The sequence below is a fragment of the Magallana gigas genome, chromosome 3 (genome assembly GCF_963853765.1).
Source record: "Magallana gigas chromosome 3, xbMagGiga1.1, whole genome shotgun sequence".
Taxonomy (NCBI): domain Eukaryota; kingdom Metazoa; phylum Mollusca; class Bivalvia; order Ostreida; family Ostreidae; genus Magallana; species Magallana gigas.
In genome coordinates, this window is record NC_088855.1 from 17,559,980 (window position 1) to 17,587,629 (window position 27,650).

General features: G+C 32.0%; 2 protein-coding genes across 3 annotated transcripts; both read left to right on the top strand.

Moving 5' to 3' along the window:
• The first annotated feature begins 40 nt into the window (after positions 1–40).
• LOC105337899 (VWFA and cache domain-containing protein 1-like) lies at positions 41–18,120 on the top strand. Of its 2 annotated transcripts, XM_066078710.1 has the most exons (18): positions 41–165; positions 6,095–6,241; positions 6,429–6,491; positions 6,737–6,901; positions 7,059–7,261; positions 7,845–8,010; positions 8,225–8,435; positions 9,265–9,384; positions 9,745–9,824; positions 10,927–11,068; positions 12,156–12,429; positions 12,887–12,998; positions 13,842–14,022; positions 14,572–14,720; positions 16,411–16,583; positions 16,861–16,971; positions 17,100–17,222; positions 18,000–18,120. In XM_066078710.1, the coding sequence occupies exons 2-18, from the start codon at positions 6,101–6,103 to the stop codon at positions 18,103–18,105; spliced, it is 2,520 nt and encodes an 839-aa protein (XP_065934782.1). In that variant the 5' UTR covers positions 41–165; positions 6,095–6,100; the 3' UTR covers positions 18,106–18,120. The 2 variants fall into 2 exon arrangements, with proteins under 2 accessions (XP_065934782.1, XP_065934783.1); XM_066078711.1 differs by lacking the exon at positions 17,100–17,222.
• Positions 18,121–18,197: 77 nt separating this feature from the next.
• Positions 18,198–25,651, top strand: LOC136273673 (uncharacterized). The gene is made up of 6 exons (XM_066078712.1): positions 18,198–18,311; positions 18,472–18,612; positions 21,382–21,491; positions 22,173–22,298; positions 22,770–22,897; positions 23,211–25,651. Exons 1-6 carry the CDS (start codon positions 18,228–18,230, stop codon positions 23,552–23,554), a joined length of 933 nt encoding a protein of 310 aa, XP_065934784.1. The 5' UTR covers positions 18,198–18,227; the 3' UTR covers positions 23,555–25,651.
• The last annotated feature ends 1,999 nt before the right edge of the window (positions 25,652–27,650 follow it).

The window sequence follows — 27,650 nt, forward strand, 5'->3', positions numbered from 1 at the left end:
ATGTTAATACTTTTCTCTATAAAAGTAAGAAAAAATGTTAGTAATTTTACCTTGTCAATATCAACATGCATGTTCCAGGTCAGTGATTCTGGTAAATCCCAGATAAATACTGCTTGGTGTTCAGTTCTAAAGGGATAAGCTGATGGAAAACAGTTCCTACTGAAGGTAAAATTAGTATTTCTTGTTACAAGTACATGTATTAAAGTAAAGTCACGAAGGAACCGTGAGCACTAAGGAATCAACTTTTTCGCCGATGATATATAATTCTATTTCTTCTGCGTATTATATTAACAGTTGATGTACATGTATTTCCCCAATTGCTCAGTGTAGATTTTGATGTACTGCATTATGTTATTATTAATCATTAAGTTTGTGAATAGTTTACTTGATCTAAAAGGTTTTTTTAGTAATATAGACCACCTATTTGCAAAAATGTATTTCGATTTTTATTATAATCAAATTGTTAGATGTAAAGTTTTTAACCGATTTGTACCGGACTAGTTAATTGGAGTTTAAAACGGGGTTCCATAAATAATCAATCAAAATAAAAACCTTTTTACCACGGAAGTTTGTCCAAGCTTCCTTTGGTTTGAATTTTCTTTTCTTACCAAATGAGATAGTTCATACATTTAATCGTTGGTTTTATTTATACTATTATTTACCAACACATCTTTAAATACCCCCCCCCCCCTTCAGCTTTTGTTTAATTAATATAATTTTAACGAATACCGGTGATCAAAAGATTCCAATAGGTCAAATTTATTTGCAATGATATACAACAAAAACATTGCGTAAAAGATCGTTTATTTAATAAATCAATTTGTGTTGATGAAAAGCAAAGATGGAGTTAAAAACCATCATTACTGAAAGACCATGTCTTAAGAGATTCCATCCGAGGACTGATGATTAAAACAAAATTTAAATTATTCTACATTGATGATTTGTATTTACATAATGTGTTTGGATGCTGAACATTTTACTTGATATATTACGGTTAATAGTCTTAACACGTTAGACTCGGTAGCCCTGCTATAGTGCATAAATGCAAATTTTAAGCAGTAAAACAATTTAAAATCTTGACAGTGGACTCTTATTGATTAAATCCCCTACATGCATATTTCTGTATTGACTTACAGATAGGTATAATTACAGTGGCACACACATCCTACGTATACCAATTTCATGGATTGTTTTATGTTTTATATACAGCAAAGTTAGTTTTATGTGAAGGATGATAAAGGATATTCGTTACTAATCCATTTTTAAATAACGTCTTATTTTAATTAAGAACAAGAGGCCAACAACCTCTGACGGTCACTTAAGTTTCACGGCTTTGGATTGACATGTCAGAGAGTCATAGGTTTGTTTTTTAAGATTCAGTTGAAGTCTTAACGCTACTCAGAGACTCATCTGACTGTTACCCCGCTTTTATTATTTGATTTTTGAAAAATAATTCATTCATGAAAATGGTTGGATGTGGTTGAAAAGACGGAGGAATCTCGAATTACCCAAACCTTAGTTCCGAAGGCAAAAAAAGTAAAATTCTGGCCCCAGGATCACGAAGCAAACTTAGACTTAAGTCAAAAATTGTAAACTGTCTTAATGTCACTCACAAAATTGAAATACTATTAAAAGTGTTTTGATATAATGTTGTCAATTACAAATTTTTATCTTCATTTTATGATAAACCATTATTTTATGACGGGTTGAAATTTAGACTTAAGTCTGAAATTGCTTCATGATCCTGAGGGTCAATGATTTATACAGTGTAATATTCACAGTTTTATTTACATGTGTATAATGCACACAAAATGCATAAAGACTATTTCTTTAAGTACAAGTAAAGAATGCACAAGATATCAAAGTAGTTTCCTTAATATAGAACACATAATTTAGTTCAATATTGCCAAGTTTTCAAGATGAAGATGACATTGTTATTGAGTAACATATCACTAAAACACATTTTCACTATGTGGCCATATTGACCCGTCCCTAGGGCCTAAACCCCTGTTCCTGGGGTAATGAATTTCACAATTTTGGTAGAAGGTTTCATGGACACCATAATCATGAATTCAGTCTTTCTAAAAAAAAAAAAAAGAAAATATATGGGAATAGAGTAAATTTTCTGAGATATGAAACATTTTTACTATTTGGCCATAATGGCCCCATCCTAGGGTCTGAACCCCTGACCAAGGGGTCATGAATTTCACAATTTGGAGAGGTCTTCATATCCATGCAAATAGTTATTCCCCCACGTATTTTGAGTAAGAGAAGATTTTTTGCCCCGGGGTGGTAAAGCCCTGAATTTCACAATTTAAACAAAAATTTGTAACAATTTGACTTTGATTTTTCAACATTTTTTGAGATAAAAAGCCCCATTTTTTATTTTTTTATTTTTATTTTTTTTTTTTTGCAAACCCGGAAGAAAAAATAATTCAGTGTTTTTTTTATTTTTGTCCTATTTATATTTTTAATTCATAAAAGATTTAACGTCACCGTATCAAGTAACGTATATTAGTCGTTAAATCTCGTTTATATGTAGAACATATTTGGAAATTCGCCAGATCAACGCATGAAAAATTGTGTTGATGGTCGCAATCGTTCAGAAAAAAACACCTACAAAATAGGACCTTTGTTAATCATTTTGCAGTATTGACGACATCATATTAAACAGAAAAAGGTAAAGAATAGGTAAATTAAACCCCGGTCCCCATTACTTGAAAATGATACACATAATAAATGGCAAGGTTTGCATTATATGCAAAAAATAGTTTGATAGAGGGCATAACTCTCTAAAAATCACCAGCTTAAAACTTTTAGCAAATATGCATATACATTTTTTTTGTCCTTAACAACTAAAAAATTTTAACTTCAAAAAGGGCCAAAATTAAAGGAGATATGATAAAGAAGACATCACAGGTGTATAATATAATACGGTACTGATTTTTAATCTTCTCAGTTTATGGAAAGAAGCTACCGTTCGGGAAGGGAGTACTGCTGATATAAGTTGAAATTGTTGCTTAGAAGAGTAGTGTGGCTAAACGAGGCTTCGTTTTCTATTGCATATGATTTTGTAAAGCTACTTTGATCAGTTACATATAGGTTTGAAATAGGTATTGTGACTTCAGGTATGAGTGACGTGACAGCCTTAAAGTTTATTTTGCATTTAGATTGCCGGAAACATGATATTTGATAAAGTTATACAAAAGGAAGTTTAACATCAATGTATTTTATTTCTCTGACCTCTCGAGCAATGTAAGTAAATCTCAGAGATGAACTGCAAAACATGGTATTTTATTTCATTTTTTAAAAACATTTTTTAGTAAAATACTTCATGTAAACTGTTTTTCCCCTTCCTAATTGAACATTCCACGGATACCGATATATGAACTCAAGAAAAGCTAGACACCAAGCAGTATCATTTAACATCAAAATGTATGATAAAAGTGATACTTGATGTTATCGAAAAGATAAGATATGTATTTAAGTAAATCAAAATACAGTCAGAGAACTATACACTTTGATTCTTACAATCTCCTCAACCATCTATAAACTTCTCCCTTGGTAGTAAATACAACACACGAAGAGCTGCATGTGAAATGCACAAATCTCATTTTCGTACACATTCTGTACAAATATTTTATTCCAAAACATATCTCGGACATCTTACTACAGATATCGTCACTTCACTTGCCTCTGATGTTCTATTGAACATCCTCACTAGTCCCGTAAAATGAAGTGGTGCAGTTTGTTTACATGTAAAAATGGCGACTCTCGATCTCGACTTGAATATTATCATACTTCATTTTCCGAGGTAGGTTAGTCTGAGGCAAGTAAAGTGATGATATCAGTAGTAAATTGCCTGAAAATGTTTTAAAATGGTTTATATTTTCCCCCGGATTTGTGAGAATAAGGTTACTAAGTCCAAAACAAGTGCAATTTTTGTGCGCCGTACACTGCTGCTTTTCACTATGGGAGGCACTGTAGCTTCTAGGTCATCCATCCGAATTTTTTCAGACCGGAAGCTACAGTGCCTTCCATAGTAAAAAGCTGCTACAGACCTGCAGATACAATGTACGAGAAATATAAACGATCTATTCAAAAACCATATGATCCACCATTGTACGTCGCCAATATTCTACATATGTCCAGGGATTAAAGAATTTAAATGAGTGTATTTCAGTTACCAACAAGAAATCATATTGACGCAAGCGTCAAATGGGCCGCAAAAAATATAATTGTTGTATGAATCATTGGTTGTTTACAGAAAAACATACCACAAAGAAGAAAATGAGAGTTGGTTGTACTAATTTTTATGGTAAATTTTAATATACTTTTAGCAACTCTTTTTGAAGTTTAACATTTTACTATTATCATAAAGAATCGATTTCGTTTTTGTAAGCATTTTTAACGGAAGTTGTATGATCATTGCCATAGTATGAAGTAATGGAGAACACATTGATTTGTACATTACTCTAATACAAAGTTCAACTCATCATTTGAAATTTCTCTTGGAGATTATGTATTTCAAACCATTTTGGGTTTTTTTTGTTGCATTGTATTGAATGAAAACTTAATGCATTAGTTTAATATATGATTTCAAGGGACGTCATAATAAAATAAAAATGGATTAGTTCAAATTTTCCAGTCAATTCAAATTTTCATTTCTGTTATATTCTTGCGTAAATAATTGATATAATGTCATTTCATGATACTTTCTACCACAGTTTACATGGAAATATAATAAATACACACGCAAAGTCATTTTATTTGACACGGCACATAGAAATTCAAATATATCAATTATATAAAATTTAATGACATTCAGGTCTTTAGTATTTCAGGTCTTTAGTATGTCCCGCGATTTGAAAAGAATGAAGAACTCCGAAATTTTCCGAGTAGATTATAGTCTCGATAAAAACGCGCCGAATACGACAATCTACAAAGTATGACCTACTTTTCATTTACGAGTAAAACAAAAAATATGTGATATTTTCTAAAAGGCATAAAACATATTTCTACATTCAAATTTACTTTTAATTCATAAAAAAAGCATAGTATTAATTCTACTAAAAAAGAACTATCCCGCAGAAACGCAGTAACAATATTTAAATGTGTATCAAATAACGGACCGCCTTCCGGCGGCCCGTAATTATCAGAAAAATGTCTTTAAATTCAGTCCAAACGTTTTGATAAGAATTTGCCGAGTGCAAATGAACTGTTACAGTGTTGTAGTATAGTTAATTCAACAAATTTCAAAATGCACAAAAAAATAGTCGGTACCATCCTTACAAGTTTTCGAATTCCAAGAATCCTTTTTGCTGTGTAACACCAGTTATTATTTAATACATTCTACAAGACAGTTACGTGTTGCTTTCCACAGGAAATATGAGGATTATGTCCTTTCACAAATCGATGAAATAATGTCCATATTTTCATGTCTTTTTTGAAAATCCAATTAGGCTCTAAAATCAATGAGAAAATCTTTCAAAAATTGATGATATATATTTTTATAACTTTAACAACAGTGTACAGTAAAAAGAATATTCATAATTACACTTCATTTGAATAAAGTAACAGTTTCAATAAAAACATGCAACATGTTTGGAGATTTGCCGTAACATATCTTGACTAATTACAACTAGCATGGTAGTATCAATTTTTTAATACTATACATCAGATATAGAGATTAGACTTAAACTGATGAGTATTATCATGAAAAAACATTTTATGGTTATTCAGTATTTTTCATGTATAGTGGATTTCTATATAAAGGTTTGTTTCAGATCAATCTTAAAGTCTATGTCTGTCAAATTAGGGAATCATTTCTGAGTTAAACATAAGCAAAATTAGGGAATTTTATAATAAAAATTTAATCTGATTCAAATTATGCTATTTTCGGGATGTTTCGTCATTAATTGGCAAAGAAAAATAATTTCATGACTCTTTTTGACGTTTCATAATTTATAAAATATAGAAATGTCTTGATTTTTTATTTGTTTTGGTTACCTTTGTAACTTGTAAGCTTTTGGTTTATTAACTGTTTACTTGCATAATGCACATGCAGACGCCTTATTTTTTTTTTACTTTTCAGAAAACCATGATTCGGTGTTCAGTGTTGATTGCTTTCTTCCTGCCCTGCCTTAATATGGCACAGGATATAAATCAACTGAGGGGCGAGAAATTTTCACATGAACTTCAAAGAATGGATATATATGGGATTGGAGCTCCAGATCTCCAGGTAAAAAGCCAAATACAGTCAAACCTCGTTATCTCGAACTAGATGGGACTGGTTTAAAGCGTCGACATATCCATTGTATCCGAGATATCGGTGTTAGAGATACCAAAGTTCAACTGTTTACGGTTGTACATATTTCGGTCGTAATAGTTTTTGTAACCTTTTTTAATAATATGTTTACCTTCCATAGGCCTACTACGATAAACTCACATACTACAATACTACAGACAAAGGAGCCGACATTGTAAAGAAGGTAAGTAAACATTTAATTTTACAGAGTTCCTGCAGGCGCAACGTAGTGATAAGTTTGTCCATCCCTCTGTCCGTCTGACAAACCTTGACCTGGTATACTGTTCGTTTTTAATGTCACAGCGGGGTTGCGTTTTACAAAAGAAATTACCACTTACGACCAAATTTTAATATTTTCATTATTTCCAAGCTACCATCTGTTTGAGATTATTACCAAAAAATACATATATTATTAAAATTCTCTTGCAGATGGCAGACAATTTACAGCAGATGTTTGAAACAATGACAAATCAACTAAAGAAAGTTAAAGGAGCCATAGAACAACACTTTAACGATTTTAGTACAACTCCTCAGAACAGTTTTCCACAATGTTGTAAAATCAATGGAACATATAACCCAAAATTTAGGACAGAGGTTAGAATGAATCGTACAATATTGTAACCTTATTTTGTTTTAATTATGAGAAATTTTAATGAGAAAAGAGACAAAAAGTACAGAATAACAAATTTGAAAAATTAATTTTTTGTTTAGTTTTATTTTATAACAGTGAAGACAGTCATTTCTTCTACAGGTATTAGAGACAAATGCATGTATTTCGCGATCTTTTACTTCAAACCGTTTCCCAAACAAAAAAATTGAAGACGTAATGAAAGAAAACTATCAAAATAATCCAACTTTATTATGGCAATACTTTGGGGGGAGTGATGGAACTTTTCTCATCTTCCCGTCCCATAGATTCAGCGACAATTGTGTTTCCTATGACCCGAGATCTAAGTGAGTAAACTACATGAGTTAAATCAGGGAATAATCTCTAAGAAATAATAAGGCATTCCTTCGTCTTACAACAAAAACTGGCTGCAATTTTTGTACTTATCGATTCAATATTTTTCTTCAATCTTTTATTAAAGGTGGCTCCACGCACCAATATGTTATTTGATAGATCTGTAAAATATCTGTTTTGAAGTATGATTTTACGAATACGATAATTATCTCTAAATTATTTAGTTTTTTAAGGGAAAAAAAATTTGTCTTCAAACATAACATTTTACAGCTAAAATACAGTAAATACACGTATACTTCAAAAAGTTGATATCTTTTTAACATATCTCTATATTATGAAAGAAAATTCAAACAACTTAACTTTCACAATGGTTATTACCTATTACAATACATTCTTTAATTAATGGCATGTGATCAATATACCTGGTAAATCACGTGATCAACGTCCTGTCTCTTTTCAATAGATTTTCCTTGACTTATTTTCATTTCTTTTTACGATGGAACCAACGACTAGATATTTGAAGTTCCATACGTTGAAAAGTCATTTCTCACAAAATGTTATATTTGTCTGCTTCAGGCAATATTATGTGGCAACAGCGGCTAACAAACCAAAGGATGTCGTAGTAGCAGTAGATGTTTCCGGGGTGATGGGCATGCGCAGTAACCACGAATCCATGACATTGTTCACAGTGGCCCGTATGGCTGTCGATGACGTAATTAATACGCTTAATCCAAACGACAGGGTAAGGTATTCACGTTTTTCATCTTTTTTTTCAGTAAGTCTCGTATCAAAAAAGTGTGAAAATATCCCTGCAATTAATACATGAGTCAAAATAATGAAAAAAAATCTCTAAAATCACTTATTGATAACTGTTTTTTTAATCGATTACGTTAATGAATATAAAATATCTTTACCAAATATAAGTAAATAGCTTTATTTTATCTTATTATGTTTAGATTGGATTGGTTGTTTTCAACAACACAGCTAGTAAACCTCCGAAATGCCATCGTTCTCAGTTAGCAAAGGCAACGACAACAAACAAAGAAATGCTGCGCCAGTTTGCTTCTTCCTGGACGTTTGGGGGTAAATCAAATTATAGCGCGGGAATAAAGGAAGCGTTCTCATATTTTGATATCAACGAAACAAAATCTCAAGGGGGTTCTAGAGGTAAGAGTTTTATTGAGTTTAAAAAATATTTAAACTTTTAAAATTGCGCAAATTACTCCCCGAAATAAGATATTCAGTTTCGTTTCAAATGTTGTCAGTTTAAATGACCATTTTAATTTAACTCACCTCCTATGTTTTGGTGTAAATGTTGATTGGTCAGTTCTGCAAAAAATAATGTCAGGAAATGGACCTAACTACCTTATTATCAAAGATAATTCAACTAACTCGGAATGGGTAAACTATCAGACAAGTGGTCATATGTGTCCAAAAAAGTAAGAATTCAGCTAGAGATCCTACTTGTTAACATCATATAATCCTATATTACAATTTAGTAAACGGTAATAGCCTTTTCTGACAATATGAAATAGAGATTTGAAAAGCTGATTTTTTATTTTACAATATTTAGTCGAAATGACAGAAAAGTATGTCGGTTTTTCATATTTCTGTCGACTTGTCAGAGATAATTACTAGCATATGGTAGCTTTAAACATTTTATGCGTTCCTTTGTTCTTAAATGAATAGCCTTGATCTCATGTAGACGATAATTTAGGTTTTGATACAATATTTGTAACTGACAAGAACTTTATTATGAAAAATATTAAATTGCTCATCCAATGAAAACAAAAAAGTGCATTATGTTTGCAAAATAGTCTCAGAATTAAGAGAGTAAAATTTGTTACAGCGCTTTTCATGATGCACAACACTGTTATCAATTTAAAGCTAAACTAGTATCATATGGTGCTTAAATTTATTCTCAAACCTAAATAAGCGCTTCTCAAGACGCCCGCAACTTAATTGTCATTTACCTTTCCTTTTTGTGTATTTTCAGAATCCATCATATTGTTCTTGGCTGCTAGTAATTCTGATGCTGATCCATTAGATGTTATTAAAACTGAAAACGAGGCTCGTAATAACTCTGTTATCATTTTAACATATTCATTTGGAAAAGGTAAATGCGGCCAGTTTTCATTCATCTATGGCTTTGCCATTTGAATTGTTAATATGTGTATTGGATTTGTTTCAAAAATCTTTTAAATCAAACTGCATAAGCAAAATTAATTTTTAAAGCACAAATTTAGAAAAAACACAATTTTATTTCAAACAGAAATCACCCTTTTACCGAATGAAAAATTTTTGATCCTGAAACATAATGAAATCTAAAATCTATATAAATGCATCAGGGTTTTAAAAATGTGAGGAGCGTTTAGACTACTTTTATCATATATTGTTGTATGGCTTTGGTTTTTATAACATGATCATTTAAAGCCAAAATTCCAAAAATACTACAATCTCTTATCATTTTATTCAGATATCAATTCTTACTGGAAGGAAGTTTTAACAAACATGAGCAAACAAGTTAAAAACGATAATTCATATGGACAGATAAAGGTAACAAGTTTGTGTGTAACAAGAAATCAATAATTTTCCGCATTTTATTGCCAAAGAATGCTCAGGTTTGCCAATTACATTCAAAAAACTTATTTAATCTAGCCATCAATTTATTTACGGGAAATAATAACGATATGCTGTAAGCAAACATCGCGTAAAGAAATTTTCGCGTGATTCGTGAAAACAACCTCGTGTTGAATATTTCTCACCGCGAACAAGCCCCCAATGTCTTTTGTTAATTATTTTCATTAATCTTTTAATCTTTACTGCGAAAATAAGTCGCCACGATCAAGTATATTTCCTGTTAATCACGAAATGAAGTCTTCGTGAATAAAAGTTCGTCAGTAGTAATTCGTAATGACAACATTTCCATATAATTTCTAAATTTCTTAAAATTGTTTTAAGGGATAATGAACCTTTACTCATGCAATAAAAGACGCTACGAAATGTACAGGTATCCGTTGTGAAAGAAAGTATGCTTACTTGTTGATTCTCTTCATAAGGTTTAGCGATTTTTTCAAATATTTAATTTAAATTGGTGATAAAGTATATTTTCCAATAAGTACTCATGTTAACAATAAATAAAGCTTAACCTCTTTTAAAGAGACATGGTCACGATTTTGGTCAATTAAATTCTATTTTTCTGTATTATTCTCAATGCTTTAGACAAGTAAACAAGGCCCTTGCCATGTTTTATAAACAGGTTCAAAATTTAGTTTAAAAAATCTTTTTGAAGCTGATTTTTCTATCTTCTTGTTAATTTTAAGCATAAATTTACAGTTCCCTACGTTTATTACATTAATTGTTTGTCTTAAACTGAAATGTTTACTTCAACAATCAAAATGTTAACAAATGGTTTGTTAACTAGCAGAGAATTGCAAGCTCTGTAACTTGCTTATAACTCAACGAATGACGCTCAAATTTTGGCTGACTATTAAAAATGCCTTACTGTAGAATTAATTTTATTAACATTAAAGTCGGAAAAAAATTTGATCAAAATCGTAACCATGCCCCTTTACTTTAGATATTACACAAGGTGAAATTTTCCTAACAATAAGACTTAGTACCACTTATGGAATTCATTCAAAATGCACGTTTACAGGAAGGCACTTACACTCACGTTGAAGAAGACTCTTTAGTCCATTCTAAGATGGCTTCCTTCTACGAAGATCTTTCAATCGCCAATTTGGGTGACGAACCGGTGTTTTCTGTCCCTTATGTAGATAAACGTTCTAATAACACCGGTAAGGTGACTAAAGTTATTATATTTTTATGGCATACTTATCAGATTAGTTTATTGTTATCTTAGACTAGGGATTTGGAGACTTGTATACAGATGTCCTACAAACGTTATCAAAAATACAAATTAAATTATCTAATACATAACTCAGAACATACTTATTAGTCCTGGGATCAACATTTGAGATTAATGTAATATATTGCATTATGGTGAGGGAAATATGAAGGTTTATGTCCGAAGAAAAATTATACTTCCCTATACTAGCGCCTGAAGAAAATATGATTGTTCTGATGGAATAAATCTTTATATATCCCAAACGTTCATGCAATCAACTCCTTATTATACCAAATAATATAAAACGTCAAGTTCTTATAGATTTTAATTATAAACAAGCAAAACCTTCGTGAATTTGTTTTCTGATAAAAGGAGACTTAAAAACTTTCAAAACATTATAGATTTAATCGTGGATTTACGTCTTATAAACAACTAGTTTTTTTAATACCAATGGAAAGGGGGAAAACCCGATATTTTCGAAGGGATGGAATATGATATTTATTCCTTAGGAGACGCAACGTTTAGTCCGTCCTGTCACGTGACTGTATGGACAAACAGATGGCGCATTATATAGAATTATTATCATGATGACGTATAATAAACGTAAATTATCTTTTATAAGTATTGGAATCTGATAATATGCACATTTAAACATTGTGTCCTAAATAGTACAATCTTTTGAAAAATTCTGCGTAGCCGTTAAGGAGGAGTTGCGCTTGCAAAGTGTTCAATAAATTGCCCAAAATTCTAAGTTCAAAAGGAAAGAAATTCCACAAGAAATAGTGGAATTCAGAAAAAAGTGTGTTTTTTGTGCAACAAATTCAGTATCCTAAGTAATAAGAAAATGCGTGATATGCATGTCCTTGTCAATTTTAACGTAAATTATATGATTTGCCTGCAAGATATAATGTGTTATAGGACCGACAATACCCAAAAATACGCATTCAATGCTTAAATTAATCTTTAAGTCAGGAATCCAATAATGGTTAAATAATGGTTAAACCTTAAATAACATATATTTTCGTTTATATTTCAAGGACTCATAACATCACTTTGTCTCCCTGTGGACATATCCGGGGAGTTAGTAGGAGTCACATGTACAGATATTCTCCTTGACGAATTGCTCTCCGATATAACAAATTTCAAGCAAGGAGAGCTCTCTTACGCATTTATGATAGACGGTCAAGGCCGGGTAATGGTGCACTATTTGCAGCCAACACCAAATGCTATCACCATTAATCCAGATCCTATTGATATTTATAAATTAGAAACTAGTCAGGAAGCAAAATCAATGATTGAGTCAATGAAAAGGTGAGTATTTATTCGTTAATCAATATGTTCGATATAGTTTAATGGTCAGGTAGAAGATTATGGTATTTGTGAAACAATTGGATTTGGGCACAAATTCCACAACTTTTATCGACTTCCAATCTTAATAAATCCTTAGGCATTTATTTATTGTTTGACAAAAAGGAAAAGCTTCTTTACGAGTACTCGATCTTAAACAGAATCAGTCCATGAGTACTTTCGGTTTATTAAAACAGAAGTGTTCAATAAATATACATGTACGTACATTTTCCCCATTTATTATGGTAATTACAGTACAAAGAAAAAAATCAAAATCTTTATTGCATTGCAAATAAATTGTGGCCATGTAAAATGAGAAAAAAAAGTCATAGCCTCATTTTCTATCATATTGATACATGTATCTCTCTGTAAAGCAACATTTACATTGATTAACTTTAGTGGAATGGTTTCTTTCGTTTAGAGGAGAGACTGGCAACAAAACATTTGAATACTTTAGAACGATATCGAGAGGAGTTTTAGAATACGAGGGGATTGAAGTGAGAGTAGTAGAGGCAGAATACAGCTGGAGAAAGGTAACTACTGAAAGTTTGAGGTTTATGTACATATACCAGTTATAAGGAATATTTTGTGTTACCTATAAAGTATCATACTATGCTCCAACTGATTTAACGGTCTTTGTGAATAATTATTAATTTGCTAATTTGTTTATTTGTCTCCTGCATTTACTTATTTATTAAAGTTGAATTAAAAGTTTAACCCAATCTTGCAAACCATTTCTTGACAAAAAATTTGTTGCTTAATACCGTTGTGTATCGCACAACTTTAAAAAGTTAAAGTTAAAAAAAGGAGTCATATTAAGCCAAATCAGTGCCTTTGTTCTGCGTATTACTTATATGATCGTAAAAATATTTAAAACTGCCATCTGACATAGTAAAGTATTTCTGCCATACCTACACATAGGTCAACATTTTACCTCTCCAAATGTTACATTTATCAAACACTTTAAAACATTTTTTTAACTAAATACAAGACCTTGCTTCCTGCCTGTGAATATTGTTTTGAGGCAACTTATTTTTTTATTTTGAAGTTTACAATGTATTTTAATGTATTTTATTTTGCAATTACATGTATAGTGTTGTATAATTTATATACATACCGTAAAGAACATTGGGACACGTGTTTAAAAAAAGAACAAAAACTAGATACAGATCTTTCATTGTACATGTTTATTCTCTGAAATAAAAAGAAACATTTATACAGCTGTAGTGTCTTTTTCAGATGAGAAAACTGTTTAAAATGATAAAAATTAAAGGTTGTTTGTCCCAATATAAAGACATGCAACATACACATGTATATCATCATGTCTTATAGCTTGGACATTATGTGTATTAATGCTCTATAAAAATCTTTTCAAGGTCCCTGGTACAAATTTCTCATTGTGCGTTGTACTTGGAAAAAATGACCAACAGAGACGTTTACAAGAAAATCAAGAACTGTTAATGATAAACGGAAATGAAGTGTTCTATTACCACAAACTAGACCTAAATACCAAATCTACAGAGAAATGTAGGGAATATGATCGTTATTCCACAAAAGGTGCATACTGCTACTACTAATACTATTATGATGTGTTACATACAAAGTATTTGACATCAAAAGAGCATGAGTAATGTATAAAACTGTTTACGGTTTTTTTTTTTTATTGAGTCAGTTATTTAAACTTAGTGCATTGTTGTTTATAATACGAAATAAATATTCACACTTGGTGACCAATATCTTTAAAGCACAATTTACCTTTAAATGCTTAAAACGAAAATTAATAGAGAAAAACAAGCGTAAAAAATGAGTGTTCGCCTACTTGCAAATAAAAAAAACAGAGAATAGCCAAACTGATACATTAATGTAGTATGGAAAATCGATTAACACTGAAATCAATATTATTCATTGAAATATGCTTAGTTCCAGGGGATATTTTCAGTTTTTGCATAGGATTTTCGGTTCTACATTCAGGTTTTTCTTTCTGGTTTTATTTTCTTTTTTATTTTAAAAACAGTTTTGATTGAAACATTATAATAAAAAACAATGAAGAAAGTATTTTAAATGGAACAAAAATGATTCATATATTGTGGATGTTTTATATTGAAGAACATTCAATGGTTATGCTGACATCTCATGCCTTCGAGACACCTTACGAGTACCTTTATCAGAAAGAAACGCAAACCGAGGTTACCATGTATACAGAATATCTCAACACTGTGGTAGGATATCAAACAAATCGGTCTCTAAAACTTAAGGTTAGTTACTTAAATTATTCATCCTTTATCTCGTCCCTAAAGTTTCTTTGTTTCCTTATCATAGAATCGGGATTCATAATGCTTTTAATTTTGTATGAGTTTCATTATAAATGTTTAATAAATCCCACAATTATTATCTTAATTTAAAATGTTGCAAAATGATCCAACCTATCCAAAGAATATGTAAAGTATACTATACTTAGGGGGTTTTATATGTTTTGATTTCTCTGGATTAGAAAATATAATAAATTGATAAAACCGATTTGCTTTTTAATCTTAAATACGACATCATTTTATAAGATCCAGGGATGGAGTAATTGAAATTGGCTTATTGCAATGATTATTCTTTTTCAAGTTACCGACAATTATTTGTAATGGAAGAGATTTTCGAATACTTCTAATTGCAATTTAATCGATAACAACAAAAAATTTCAGTATATTAAGCAAACATGTAATTTCTTCGTTAATTACTTAAAAAATACTATTCACAGAAAAACGTGATGTACATATTGTATAAAACATCTCGAAAACTGTTGCTTGAAATATAAATCATTAATTAATTTTTTTTGCTTAATATATATAAATAATTGTTCACATTCGTACACAATTGGATAAATTGTTTGACACTTTCTCGCAGTTTATTTTTTTAAATAACCTGTATGTTTGGAAAATCGCTACCTAATGATTAACGATTTACCATTCTTAGCAGAGCGAGAGAGAGAAAAAAGAGAAAGAGAGAGATAGAGAAAGATATATTATCAATAATATTCTCCACAAACATTTATATCATAAAGCAAGAGTCCCTCTTAGTTCTATGCTTAACGAGGCCGGGTCTAATTTGTTTGGCCCTAGATTTTTGGATGAAACTTTTTACATGAATTTCTACTGATATAATTATTATTTTAAGATTAAAAAATAAGACATTTACCACACCGTTTGTTTAGGGGGTCATCTCAAAGTGTGTTAATCTTTAACATAGGACCCTATGGGATTTTGCTTGAAATGTATCAATTTTGCATATTTTTTACATTTTTTCAAAACTTCTGCCCTAGGGATTTCTTTTTCTGTTCTACATATTAAAGTTATTGCTCAAAGGCATCTAATGGTCAAATAAAAAAAACCTTTTACCTCCTGGTTTGTTCCAGGGGTCTTATCAAAGTTGATTTTTGTATGCCCAAATTCCCAGATTCGTCAGATAATGGCTATTTTTTATTCGACAAAAGCGGAAAAAGTAATCTAAATAGTATTATTAAAACATTCAGACATATTTAAGTAATAAAAAAATATATAACATCACATATTAAGGGTCATTGATATAAAATACATGGTTACTGTCTGAAATATATGAATTTAGCTATATTTAGGCGGGTTAAGAAAACGTGACAGAAGGCTAGGCTTGCTGAACCCTCTTCACGTTTTCGACCCGAGCCCAAATATAGCTTATACTTCGAGACATTTATGTTTATTCCACAATATAACATTATTTTTACGCATCAAACGAGATATTTTCAACAATTTTCGCTGAATATCTGCAGTTGAAACTATCACGCCATGGCGTCAACCAAGCAAAAAGATGACGTCACAATACAAATGAAACGCTGCGCGAAAGCGTGCGTACTCGTTCTGTACTCGGCCTCGTTAAAACAAATAATATATTCTTAAAAATTGTGTTTTGGTTTTTTTTCTGAAGGCAAATGTAAAAAGCAGTATTCAGGCAACATTTGAGGCAGAACAAATCTGGAAAAGAAATCAGGAACAATCTAAGTTTGTAGTTTGGCGCTACTTGGGGACACGTGATGGTCACGTGCGAGTTTATCCAGCCGTGGAGATTGGAAAGAATTATGATCATTTCACAAGACCTTGGTATAAAATTTTACTTTACCTTTTACGTTCGTATTCGACATTTACATGTATCTACTCTTAAGGAGACTGGATGGTCAACAAATTAAACATCAGAGCTAACTATAATTTTGAGATTTGTGTAGTCTAAAGAAAAAGTTTATATATTTTCTTTTTAAAGTTAGATATTTTCCTGTATTTTAAAATAGAGCAAAAGGAGATCAATGCAGTCTAAAAATGACCACCACCTCATTTGTATTTAGTTTTTATTCTATAGACACCTGTTATTTTCATTTATCAGGTGGAGAAGAACTCTGGCTCAAAAGGGCAAATTTGTTGTTATATCCCCATACAAGGATAACTGGGGAGCTGGCCTTATAGTGACTCAATGTAAAGCTGTATACGAAGGGAGGTAATTATTTGGATTTTAGAAAAACTAAGAAAACCGCCATTTGTCTTTCTTTTTACATAAACTATTAAATAAGGAACAAGATGAGCAAGCATATAGATGATAATTAAAATCCGTTTTAATATTTTTAGGAGAAGTGGATTGCACTCAGAGGCTGATATTGTAGATGTTGTTATGTGTGTTGATTATCCGTACCCGTATTTCAGCCGCATGTTCTTGAACACCAACCCAGAATGCAACAGTAATGAATACCGGTAAATAGTTACGTGTTATGTCGATGATGATATGTCAGACTGAAAGCTGGAGAGGCATTTATATGTAATACAGAAAATAAACCGAATATGTTTTCCTCTCTTTCTTAAGAAAACCGATTGCAATGCACAGCGTCATAAGTACTGACAAGGCTGAAATCTTACCAGTTTATCGATTGATCGAAACTCTCGGCAACTTAAGGAAAATCACGCACGCTATAATCATGATGATGACAAACTGAAATTCTTATAATTGACGACTTGGCTATTTCTTTTATCTAATGTACTTAAGTACATTAACACTTGTTTAGTTATTTTAACTACATTTTGGGACTATTTCAAGAATATGTGAACAAAAACAATAACATGCTCCCTTTGATAAATCGTGCGTAAGATTAGGTAGCGATCATTGCACAAAATAAACATAAAGGGTACCGCCAACGCAGGTTATTTATTTCTCTGCACTTTCACTTCATTTATATCCCACATGTTAACCCGAAAAAAACAATGTACTTATTAATAAACAGCGACACATTTTATTTCTAAAAATGTGAGAAAATGAATTTTATTCCTTATAATTTAATTCTGCATAGATACACCAATCTACGCCATTTTGTAAAAATAATGTAATGTCAGTTATATTACATTATATTATTTTTTTTCACGTGCGTTGTATTATAACAAAGACAAGTTACATGTATATTATACGATTAAGTTTTCTAAACTAGCCAATCAAATGATGCTTTAAAACTTGAATCAAATCATTTTATAATTTTTCAGTTGCATGGTGATTGACAGAAGTGGTTTTCTAGTAATTTATCCAAGTTTCTCTGATGCAACCGATGAACGAGACATTAAAATGAAACACTTAGGAACAAAGGTTTGAATAAAACTAAATACATGTGTAATACATGCATAGTCTTGCCTTATTCTGTTAAGCAATGAACATAAAGAACTTACTAAATTGGAAAATTATGAAATGTTATTATCTTTAAGGAAAAAGATACTATGGTTAAACTTCTCCAAGACAAGCTTATCGAAAGAGAAAGCTGTTTCGATATAGAAACCAAGAAGCAGTTCTTTTCTTATCGTGTAAGTCTATGCTCTCTCATTCTCTCTCTCTCTCTCTCTCTCTCCCTCTCTCTCTCTCTCTCAGTTTATATATATATATATATATATATATATATATATATATATATATATATATATATATATATATAACTTGATTTAGTACGTGAATAAATTATTACAGGTACTTCCTCTGGATAATGCTGAGCCCGTGGATAAGCTTTACACCAGGGGATATAAGATTGTACCTGTGCATAAGAGCAACATTTACATCATCGTGATAAAGATAGACGGTTCTAACATTAGCCCAGATAGCTGTTGTATGGTACAAAACTTATTATCCGAAGAAAACTCATTCGATCCTAGGCAATGCTTGTTAATTTTAAAATTCAGGATATATTTGATATGTTTTTTAAGTTGTAGAATGTGCAGTAATCTTTAAGTAGATATGGTACTAGCTTTCAATGATAATTAACTTTTGTTCGAGTGATTTTTGAGGAAGGACAATACTTAGAGTTAAAGAGTTTTTATTCGACCCTCAACGTTATCACAAATCTGCTGCACACACGTGCAAGAATCTTACAAAGGACATGGATACCGTTCTTACGTTTCAATATTATACCAGTTTATAGAGTATCAAAACTGTAACATATTACTACTTTCTTTTTTTTTAGCTGAGAATTGTCAAACTAAATATCACAGTCAAGTAAAGTTTAAAAAAACTGAACGAATTAAACTATATGAAAAAAAATACGTTTTGACAAACTGAGCATTGGTTTTATAAACAGAACGGAAAATAGAGTGTATCAAATTGACGTCCTTTTTTATCAATGATAACGTCATTGAATGAGTAAAATTCCTAAAAACAACCTCTGTTCGGATCCCATCTTCTTACTATTTTAATTACCTGTTGCTTTAAGTTGCTTTCCCCAGGGTATTTTTAATTAATAATTCATGCAACTATATCTGAATTCTGTGATTTAAGAAAGGTTTTAAAACGGAAGATGCCTGCTCTCTTGTCCGATTCATCTCGGGAAAAAAAATTCAACCAAAGAAATATGATACAATTTTTTTACATTTTACATAATAGCGAGCGCAGCTCGCCGGCGCGCAGCGCCGGCGCGAAGCGAGCTCTACCGGCAAGGCGTGTGTGAATAGAAAATTCGGACTATTTGCACATTCATTCAACGGATTTTTTTGGTGTCAGTAAATCGGACCAGTAATGCCTTGTTTTAATCGTCCCAGTAGTTCCCTGTAATTATGGTTTCCCATTTCACACTCTCACGAGAACAAGATAAAAGACTATGTACATGCATTGTAAATATACTGCCGATACAACGCAAATTCCATTACATAAGACTAACAGAGTTATCGTCCTTTCGAGTGACGTCACAATGGATTTCTTACACATTGATCCGACAGAATTTTTCGGAGTCAGTAAATTTCAACCCACAATGCAATTCCTCAATGTCGGACGATCTTACTAGACTGGATACCATCTCGCGAGAATCAAAGTAAAACTTTTAATTGAGAAACAGATAAATTATGTAATTTCAAGAACATAATGCTTTTAAGTAAACAAAACAGTATATTTCGCGGAGTTATTTTTTTTTAGGATGTTTTCAAAAAGAGACAGACGACACTTGACCGACGTGAACTTTGACGTCACAATAAGGGGAAATTACTCCAAGTAGTTATTGTAAAACTGCTAAAATATAAATACCAAAATCTTCTCAAAATCTTGCAGAGCTAACGAATAGGGACATTTCTTCAAAGATAGGAAACAACTATAACTTGCTCTCATTTGGATGAATGCTCACATTTATTTTATTCACTATATTTACGGTTATTTCCAGGAATGTTTTTTTAAAAGGGGGCGTGGCAACATCATTCAAAAATTCTTCGCAAGCAAAAAGAAAAAAATTCTCAAAATCAGGAAAATTCTAATCCGGGTGAAGAATTGGGAGTGCGTAGTATGCCTTTAGCTCTTTAGCTGCTCAATACTCAGACAATAGTATCTTTATTTTCACTTCCATTTATTACATGCTCCCGGGGGATCCATTTTCATTATATGATCAGCAAGTTTTTTTATACGTAAATTTGATTTTTTTTTTAAACGGGGGAGGAGGGGGGGGGGGACTCTGTGATAAGTCAATTTTTCATGTAAGTTTAAGAAAAATGTCTGCTGCAAGAAAAGAGGAAATAAACTGTTATGTACATTATGTTAAAATCTTTATTATTCAACAACATTTAAATTTATCCAAAATAATTCTATATATAAATAGATAACAAAATCTTATGAATTATGAATGATGAAAATTTACTGGAAAAATAGGCATGCTTATTTTATTCTGCATTCAAATTCATTTACTTTACGTCGCTACTTTTATTTTTATTGTTTTATCATAATTGATTATTTTATCACATGCTGCGCTCGCCCCAACGGTCGCACCGTAATACATATTATTTCAATGAGATGTCAATTTTTTCTTCTAAACTTTTTTGAGGGGGAAAAAATTAACTATTGTACCTTTTATTTGAGTTACACTTTACATGTTTTGGCCAAGCATTAATGAATTTACGTGAATTTCAAATGGTTTCGGATATTCTGGGACACCCTGTACAATCCAACACGGATTCAATGATAAGAATGTAAACCAACTTTTGTGTCTAAAGAGAAACACACGTCCTAAACATTTATAATAATGTTGTAATCTTAATCTTGTTACTTGGGCTTAATTTTTTGATGAGATTGAAATGATCTTATGATTTAATATTCCTAGTTTGACAGGCATATTTTCAATGTGTTACAATGTTCATGTAAGAGAAAAGACATTGCGTTAAAATATATTTAACTCTTCGTTCAAAATTTGGAAACGGATGTCCTACATCCAGGGATAGTAAAAAAAAAATAAGTACTTCTTAGCTAGAATATACTATTGTATCATTTAGATAATAATTTCGGGGAAAATTACATTGTAAAATATTTATTTTTTATTTTTAAGAGAGTTGGATGGTCGTGTCCATTTTTAAACTATATGAATCAAATGTTTCTGAATGATTTTGCTTTTTAATGTATCTCATAATTCTTCAGGTATCAAACGTGTCTCCACTGGAGAACAAATGCAGAGATGAAGAATCGGATTGTTGTTTGTGCTACAAAGTCGTACCATATGATTCGTGCCAAGAAAAAACAACATCAGGGTAAGTTGATTCACTTTCAGACGTCAATGTATTGAGTTGAGGCCCAACACAAGTGACGTCATCATCACTAGTTAGGTATACAATGCATGGATATGTGTAATTATCACTATAGGAGAGACTCAAAAAACTATTGAATAGACTATGTTTTTATAAAACAACTAAATTTTGAATAAGTAGCATATCATTAATTGAAGTGTTCTGCACGTTTAGAAACTTTTAATTTTTAAGGTGAAGTGGGACACCTTCATATTGTGACGTAATTTCCATTAAAATGATAAACAACAAAATCAAGTAAATGAAAGAGTGAAATAAAATTAACATTACTTTTACCAGTAAATTTCTGAGTAGAGGTCCATCTTATTTTGCTAATGTAGATAACTTGTATGATGAAACGTTGATATTCTGTTATAGTCAGTAAACCCTCAGTGACTAATTATTAACGTCAGTCCTAGATAAAGTATGTTTATTATCTAGTCATTTGTCAATGAATCTTGATATTACACAATCAATTAGATTTGCTCGTGTTCTAATTAAACACAAAAATGTTACTCAATTTAATTCTCTGCCAAAACGAAATTCGAAGAGCTCCATATACATATATAATTTTTCTCCATTAAGAATTTTCGCCGTAGAACTGATGAAAATTAAAATTATTGATACAATTTGAGCTTCTCTATATAGGCAGTCGTACCATATATGTAGTGCTAGATTACCAGACGAGAACACTGAATTTGCGAACGATACGGATAAAATTAAAACCCTGAGTCCTTGCTTTGATGCTGGATGTGATTACCGAAAAGACGAGGAGTAAGTACATTTCATATACCTTTCTAGACAGTACATACCTATCTATATTTTTTTTAATGTAAAACTTCTCATAAAACAAAGGATATTACGTTACGACAGAAATAAAACAACCATTTTCTATTGTATAAGGAACATCATTTGTTTGGTTTGGTCGAAATAACAAACCTTTTATTGTTGGTTTCTGGAATGACAACAAATAAACAAATTAACAAGAATTCACTTCACTGATTCATTTAGCAAAGTCAAATCACTATTTATCTCCATACCTATGCAATTTTGTCATCATGAAAATAAACATTTTTTTTCATCCAGAATGATTTCACGTTTGCCAAATTTATGTGAAATTACATGAATATTTTTCCAAGAAATGATATGTTTCTTAGGAACTAATTGTTACAATATTTGTTAAGTTGTCTCGATGTTTGATTGACTAACTTAACTTCAAATGAATGTTTCTAATGTTTATTATAGAAATTGTTACAAGGTGGCAGGATGCAGCTGGTGTAAAAAAGACGAGTTTGGGGTTGAGTTTTCACCCGACAAACAGTGCTGCAATATCTTTGAGACATGTCCTTTTGGCAAAGTGCAAAAATCAAAAAGTAAGAAGCACAAATTTTCATTTTTAATATAAAATATATTTAATAATATTGACTGTCAAAGATAAAATTAAATTTGTGTCTTTTTTAAGAGTGGGAAACAATTATTCGTTGTTTATCCTTTTGGTAACAATAAGCAGCAAATCAAAGTGTTTACAAATTATGTATGTGTACTAGCAATTCCATAATAGTTATTTAATTCCTTATTGATCATGAACCAAGATTCATTTTTTACGATACTATTTTTCGATTTCTAAATCTAAATTTTAGAATAATCATTGATTAAAAACAAGCATTTAAAAAAATTGTTTACCAGAGTCACGATGCAGTTCTGTTAAACGGGAGACGCCTTCCCCTTCTACTACAAGCAATGAAACTTTGATTGGTGCAGCGAGTGGGGCAGGGTTAGCTGTTATCTTGGTCGTTATCATAATCATTGTCATCTGCAGAAATCGAAACAAAGCGAACAGTGGGAATACAGATTACCTTTCGCCAGTAAATGATAATGCAGCTTATGCCAGAGCAGATGAAATCCACTTTATCCGTGAGGACACGGAAAATGCTCATCACTTAAACCAATATGCAGCCATGGGCAATTCTGGTGATGGAAGTATATCTATACGGTCGGCGCAGAAATCTCCTCAGAGAAAACAAATGTAATCTGCCAATACCAAAAGCTATTATTATGTGTATGTTATATTATTTACCTGGTGTGATTTTTCGTGATATACAATTTTTCGAAGGGCCTTGGTGAATGATATGTTCATTAATTAACTTCACCCGAAATGAAAAATGCTACAGTAACAGCCCGACTTGTGATTGCCTTTCATAATAATTGAATACAGTCATTGTTCTAGACACCTGAAACTAAACAATGCAAATTAGATAATGTGGTGTAATAGACATTTGTAAGCAAAATACACACAATGCATGTATTGATTTTGGTAAAGGCCCTGTCACACCAAGCTGCGTCCCCACGGCGTGTTCACGGCGTTGTAAAATTCATGGAATCGCCGTAGAATCGCAAGGAAAATTAAGAAAAAATGTACCGTTTTATTTGAAAATTTTACAAGTGGAGTCGTCACGGCGTCCTGACGGCGACCGAGGCGTTCTTACGGAGCTCCCACGGCGTGTAACTGCGTTTCCACGGAGTTATACTTGGCGATTAACTGCGCTCTCGCTGAGTCTCCGCCGCGCGCTCATGGCGTGCTAGGAGATTTTACCGCGCGTCCACGGCGTGCTCTGCGTGCTGACTGCGTGCACACGACGTTCTCTACTTCTTGGTAGGTTAATATTAATTTGTACAATTGTATGGGAAACAAACAAGAATTTACAACTAGTAAACAAATGATTAAAAAATTGTTTTGATTTTATGAAAAGGTACATTGTAATATTGAAACATAGTTTCTTCTGAACAATTTATGAAGGACTAGGATAAAACTTTTAGTAGTCAGGTCTACAAAAAATCCGTTATTAGTTGTTAGAAAACAGAGAAAAGATTTGAAAACATCAGAACCAAATGGCATGCATTCCATCTACGTCCATTGATAGGTCTTGGAATAGTATAGCAAATTCTACTTTTTACATAGTCATCTACATCCAGTTTGATAATAATTACATCACTTGCTATTGTACAACAGCCATTTTCGAGTTTTCGTGGTCTTGATGACAACGAAGTAGAAACGCCGTGGGAGCGCGGTATAAACGCAGAAGAAACGTCACGAGAGCGCGATGAACGCAGCAACAGCTCTTTGGGGTCGCTGTGGGAACGCAGCCAAATGGAAAGCAACTTGTTCAAACGCTGTGGATCAAAGTGAGAGCGCGGTGAGAGCGCGATATAGACGCAGTGGGTCCCAAAGGACTCCGTGAGGTCTCTGAGCAAGCGCAATTGACATCACTGCGTCTACACTGTGATTAGCTGCGTTCCTTGAGCGCGCCGACGGAGCTCTCGTGGCGCTGTTAGAGATCTTACGGCGCTGTCACGGCGACCTCACTATGCTTCTACGGCGTGTTTATCAGAACGCCGAGCCACGGCGCGTACTTTGTGCATGTTCAAAGTGCGCGCCGTCGCATGGCGTTCTTCAATGTTCAAGGCGATCCCACCGCGATGGACGAAGATGCCGTTGCGTTCTTAAGGTGCTCTAGGAGACTCTACTGCGTTTACCTTGGCGTTTTACATTATTTAAGGACGCAGAGGGATCGCCGTGAGGACGCAGCTCCGGTGTGACAGGGGTTTAAGAAACCTCACAATTGTCTTTTCAATGTTTACAGTCTTTCTTGCATGTAGAATCTATACTTATAAAAAAGGCATTTTGCAAATAAACTACAAAATGCCTGCACCAGAGTACTTGCTTACACATTTGGTTTTCTAACACGTGTGATGATGTCCGTAAGGTACAACTGAATTTTAACTGATAAGTTATTATTGTGAATTTAATCAAAAACCTACTTTCATTTTCGATGAACAAACCTGAAATAGCAAAAATGAAAGGAAGATGGTGGACCCGCTTTGGCGGATCCAAGTCAGACATAGTTTCGATCAAAATATAACTTTTTCTAAATAAGTATCTGCATGCAAATGAATAATAATGAATATTAAGCGTGTTTTAATTTCATTTTCATACCACGACAGATTGGTTGTAAACCTTAGATATTAATTGTAAACATTAAGGAACAGATTATTGTATTCTTAGTTTATTTGGATAAATGATATATGCATTAAACGGGGGAGTTTAACGTGAATGCCCCCCCCCCCCCCTCCTCCAAATTGTTTTTATCTTAAATTCTTATTTGGGACAGTATTAAGAGAGAGATACACTAAATACCCATTCACAGATTTGGAATAAATGCATGTAAAAAGTTTGGATTTTTTATTTCAATTTTAAATAATGAAATAAGGAAAAAATCGGACAAAGTATATACAAAAATTAAGAAAAAAATATGGTTCGACAGAATAATGTGTAAAGTGTTAATATTCCCGCGCTAGCACTGGTAACCATCTAGTCTTCTAAAAAGGTAAAATCCATATTTTGGGATATTGTTGAGAGCGTCAACAGGTTTGTTTTAACTAAGGATCTTTAGACAGTTGGTATTAAAATCCTGATTACCCGAAGCTTGACCATAGGTCATATCCTGATATATGTAAACTATAATTTACAGTCGTTACATGTAACTATATGTAACATATTGTAAACATGGTTTCACAAATGATTGGTGTTTTAGTGTTCATTATAGCGTAAATTTCTGAATTATTGATTATTGCGTCAACTATGTTTTCTCAAGTTGGGAAATATTTACGGACTGATATTTTCCGCTGTTTAAAATTGATCCTGTCTTACATGTACACTGTATTTGTACGTATATATTATTTGTTTTCTGATGTTAACATAGATTTTGATTTATTTTTAAGGTCTTCCGTTTCCAACAGGAATGACTGAATATAAACATCTAGAGGTTTATAGTAAAAGATTTTATAAATTCACTTTCGTTCGTCCGTTTCCTGTCCCGCGACAAAAAGCTTGTCACCTCGAGATCTCAAAAACAGTAAAGACTTGAACATCCAAACTTTATGGGGTGATAGACTTATAGCTGTAGATGTGTTTAAACACTTTTGTTTTGTTCGTCGTAACTTCCTGTCGTCACCGGAAGCACTTCAAAAATATTTATTTTTAAAACCAACTTGTGTGTTTTATCCCCTCACTAAGGCTCAAGAAAAAAACACTTCTCTATATTAATTGTCATAGCGGGGCCCTTCCTGAATGGTCAGTTTTCTAGTTGGCACTTGAAAGACAGCATAGCACTGAATCCATATATCAACAAAAGCAAACACAAGAAATTGCTAAACAATGGAATCCTGAAAAAATTGAAGTATATCATAATTCTGTTGAAGATAAAGTAAATATTGTAAAATCATTAGAAAATGAACTAAGTAATACTATGCTTGAAAACATATCAGTAGAATTTATTGATAATATTGTTGAAAAGATTAGTGATGTACTCGTCGAAAGTACCAAAAATTTATTCAGTAGAAAGCCAGTTCTTACAAATACAGGTGAAACATTCAATGTCAAATATAAGAAACCATGGTTTACTCGGGATTGTAAGAATGCTCGACAGAATTATAGAAAAGCAAACAGGTTGTACAAAAAATTTGGTGGAGATATTTTTAAAAGTGACTTGTATGAAAAAGAAAAATTGTATAAAAAAAAGGTTGAAAAATGCAAATGTAACGCATAGAGTAGAAATGAAAAAAACCTTTTTAGTTTAAGAACAAATAATCCTAGAGAATACTGGAAAATTTTGAATACAAACACAGATAAGAAGAGATGTAATGCAAAATTTATATGACCTTTTTACTTTTTATCAGGATTGTTGTAACAAGAATTATATTGAACAAGAAGAACCAGATAACAATGTATTTTCTCTTGATGAAATTAATATGTTATCTGATATTAATCTTAATAATGACATAAACCAACCAATAACTTGTGAAGAAATACTTAAGGGTATCAATATGTTGAAAAATAACAAAGCGTGTGGTGATGATAGAATTTTTAATGAATATATCAAAAGTACCCAAGACTGTATGTTGAATTTATATACTGTATTGTTTAAAGCTGCTTGGTCCGATTTATTTGTAATTACAGTATCAAAATTGTGTTCATACAAATCATTTATCTTGGAGAGTTATGGACTTTCTTCTATTTACACCAGCAGAATCAGTCTCCTTTCAAAGTTAGAAATATTCAAAGTAAAT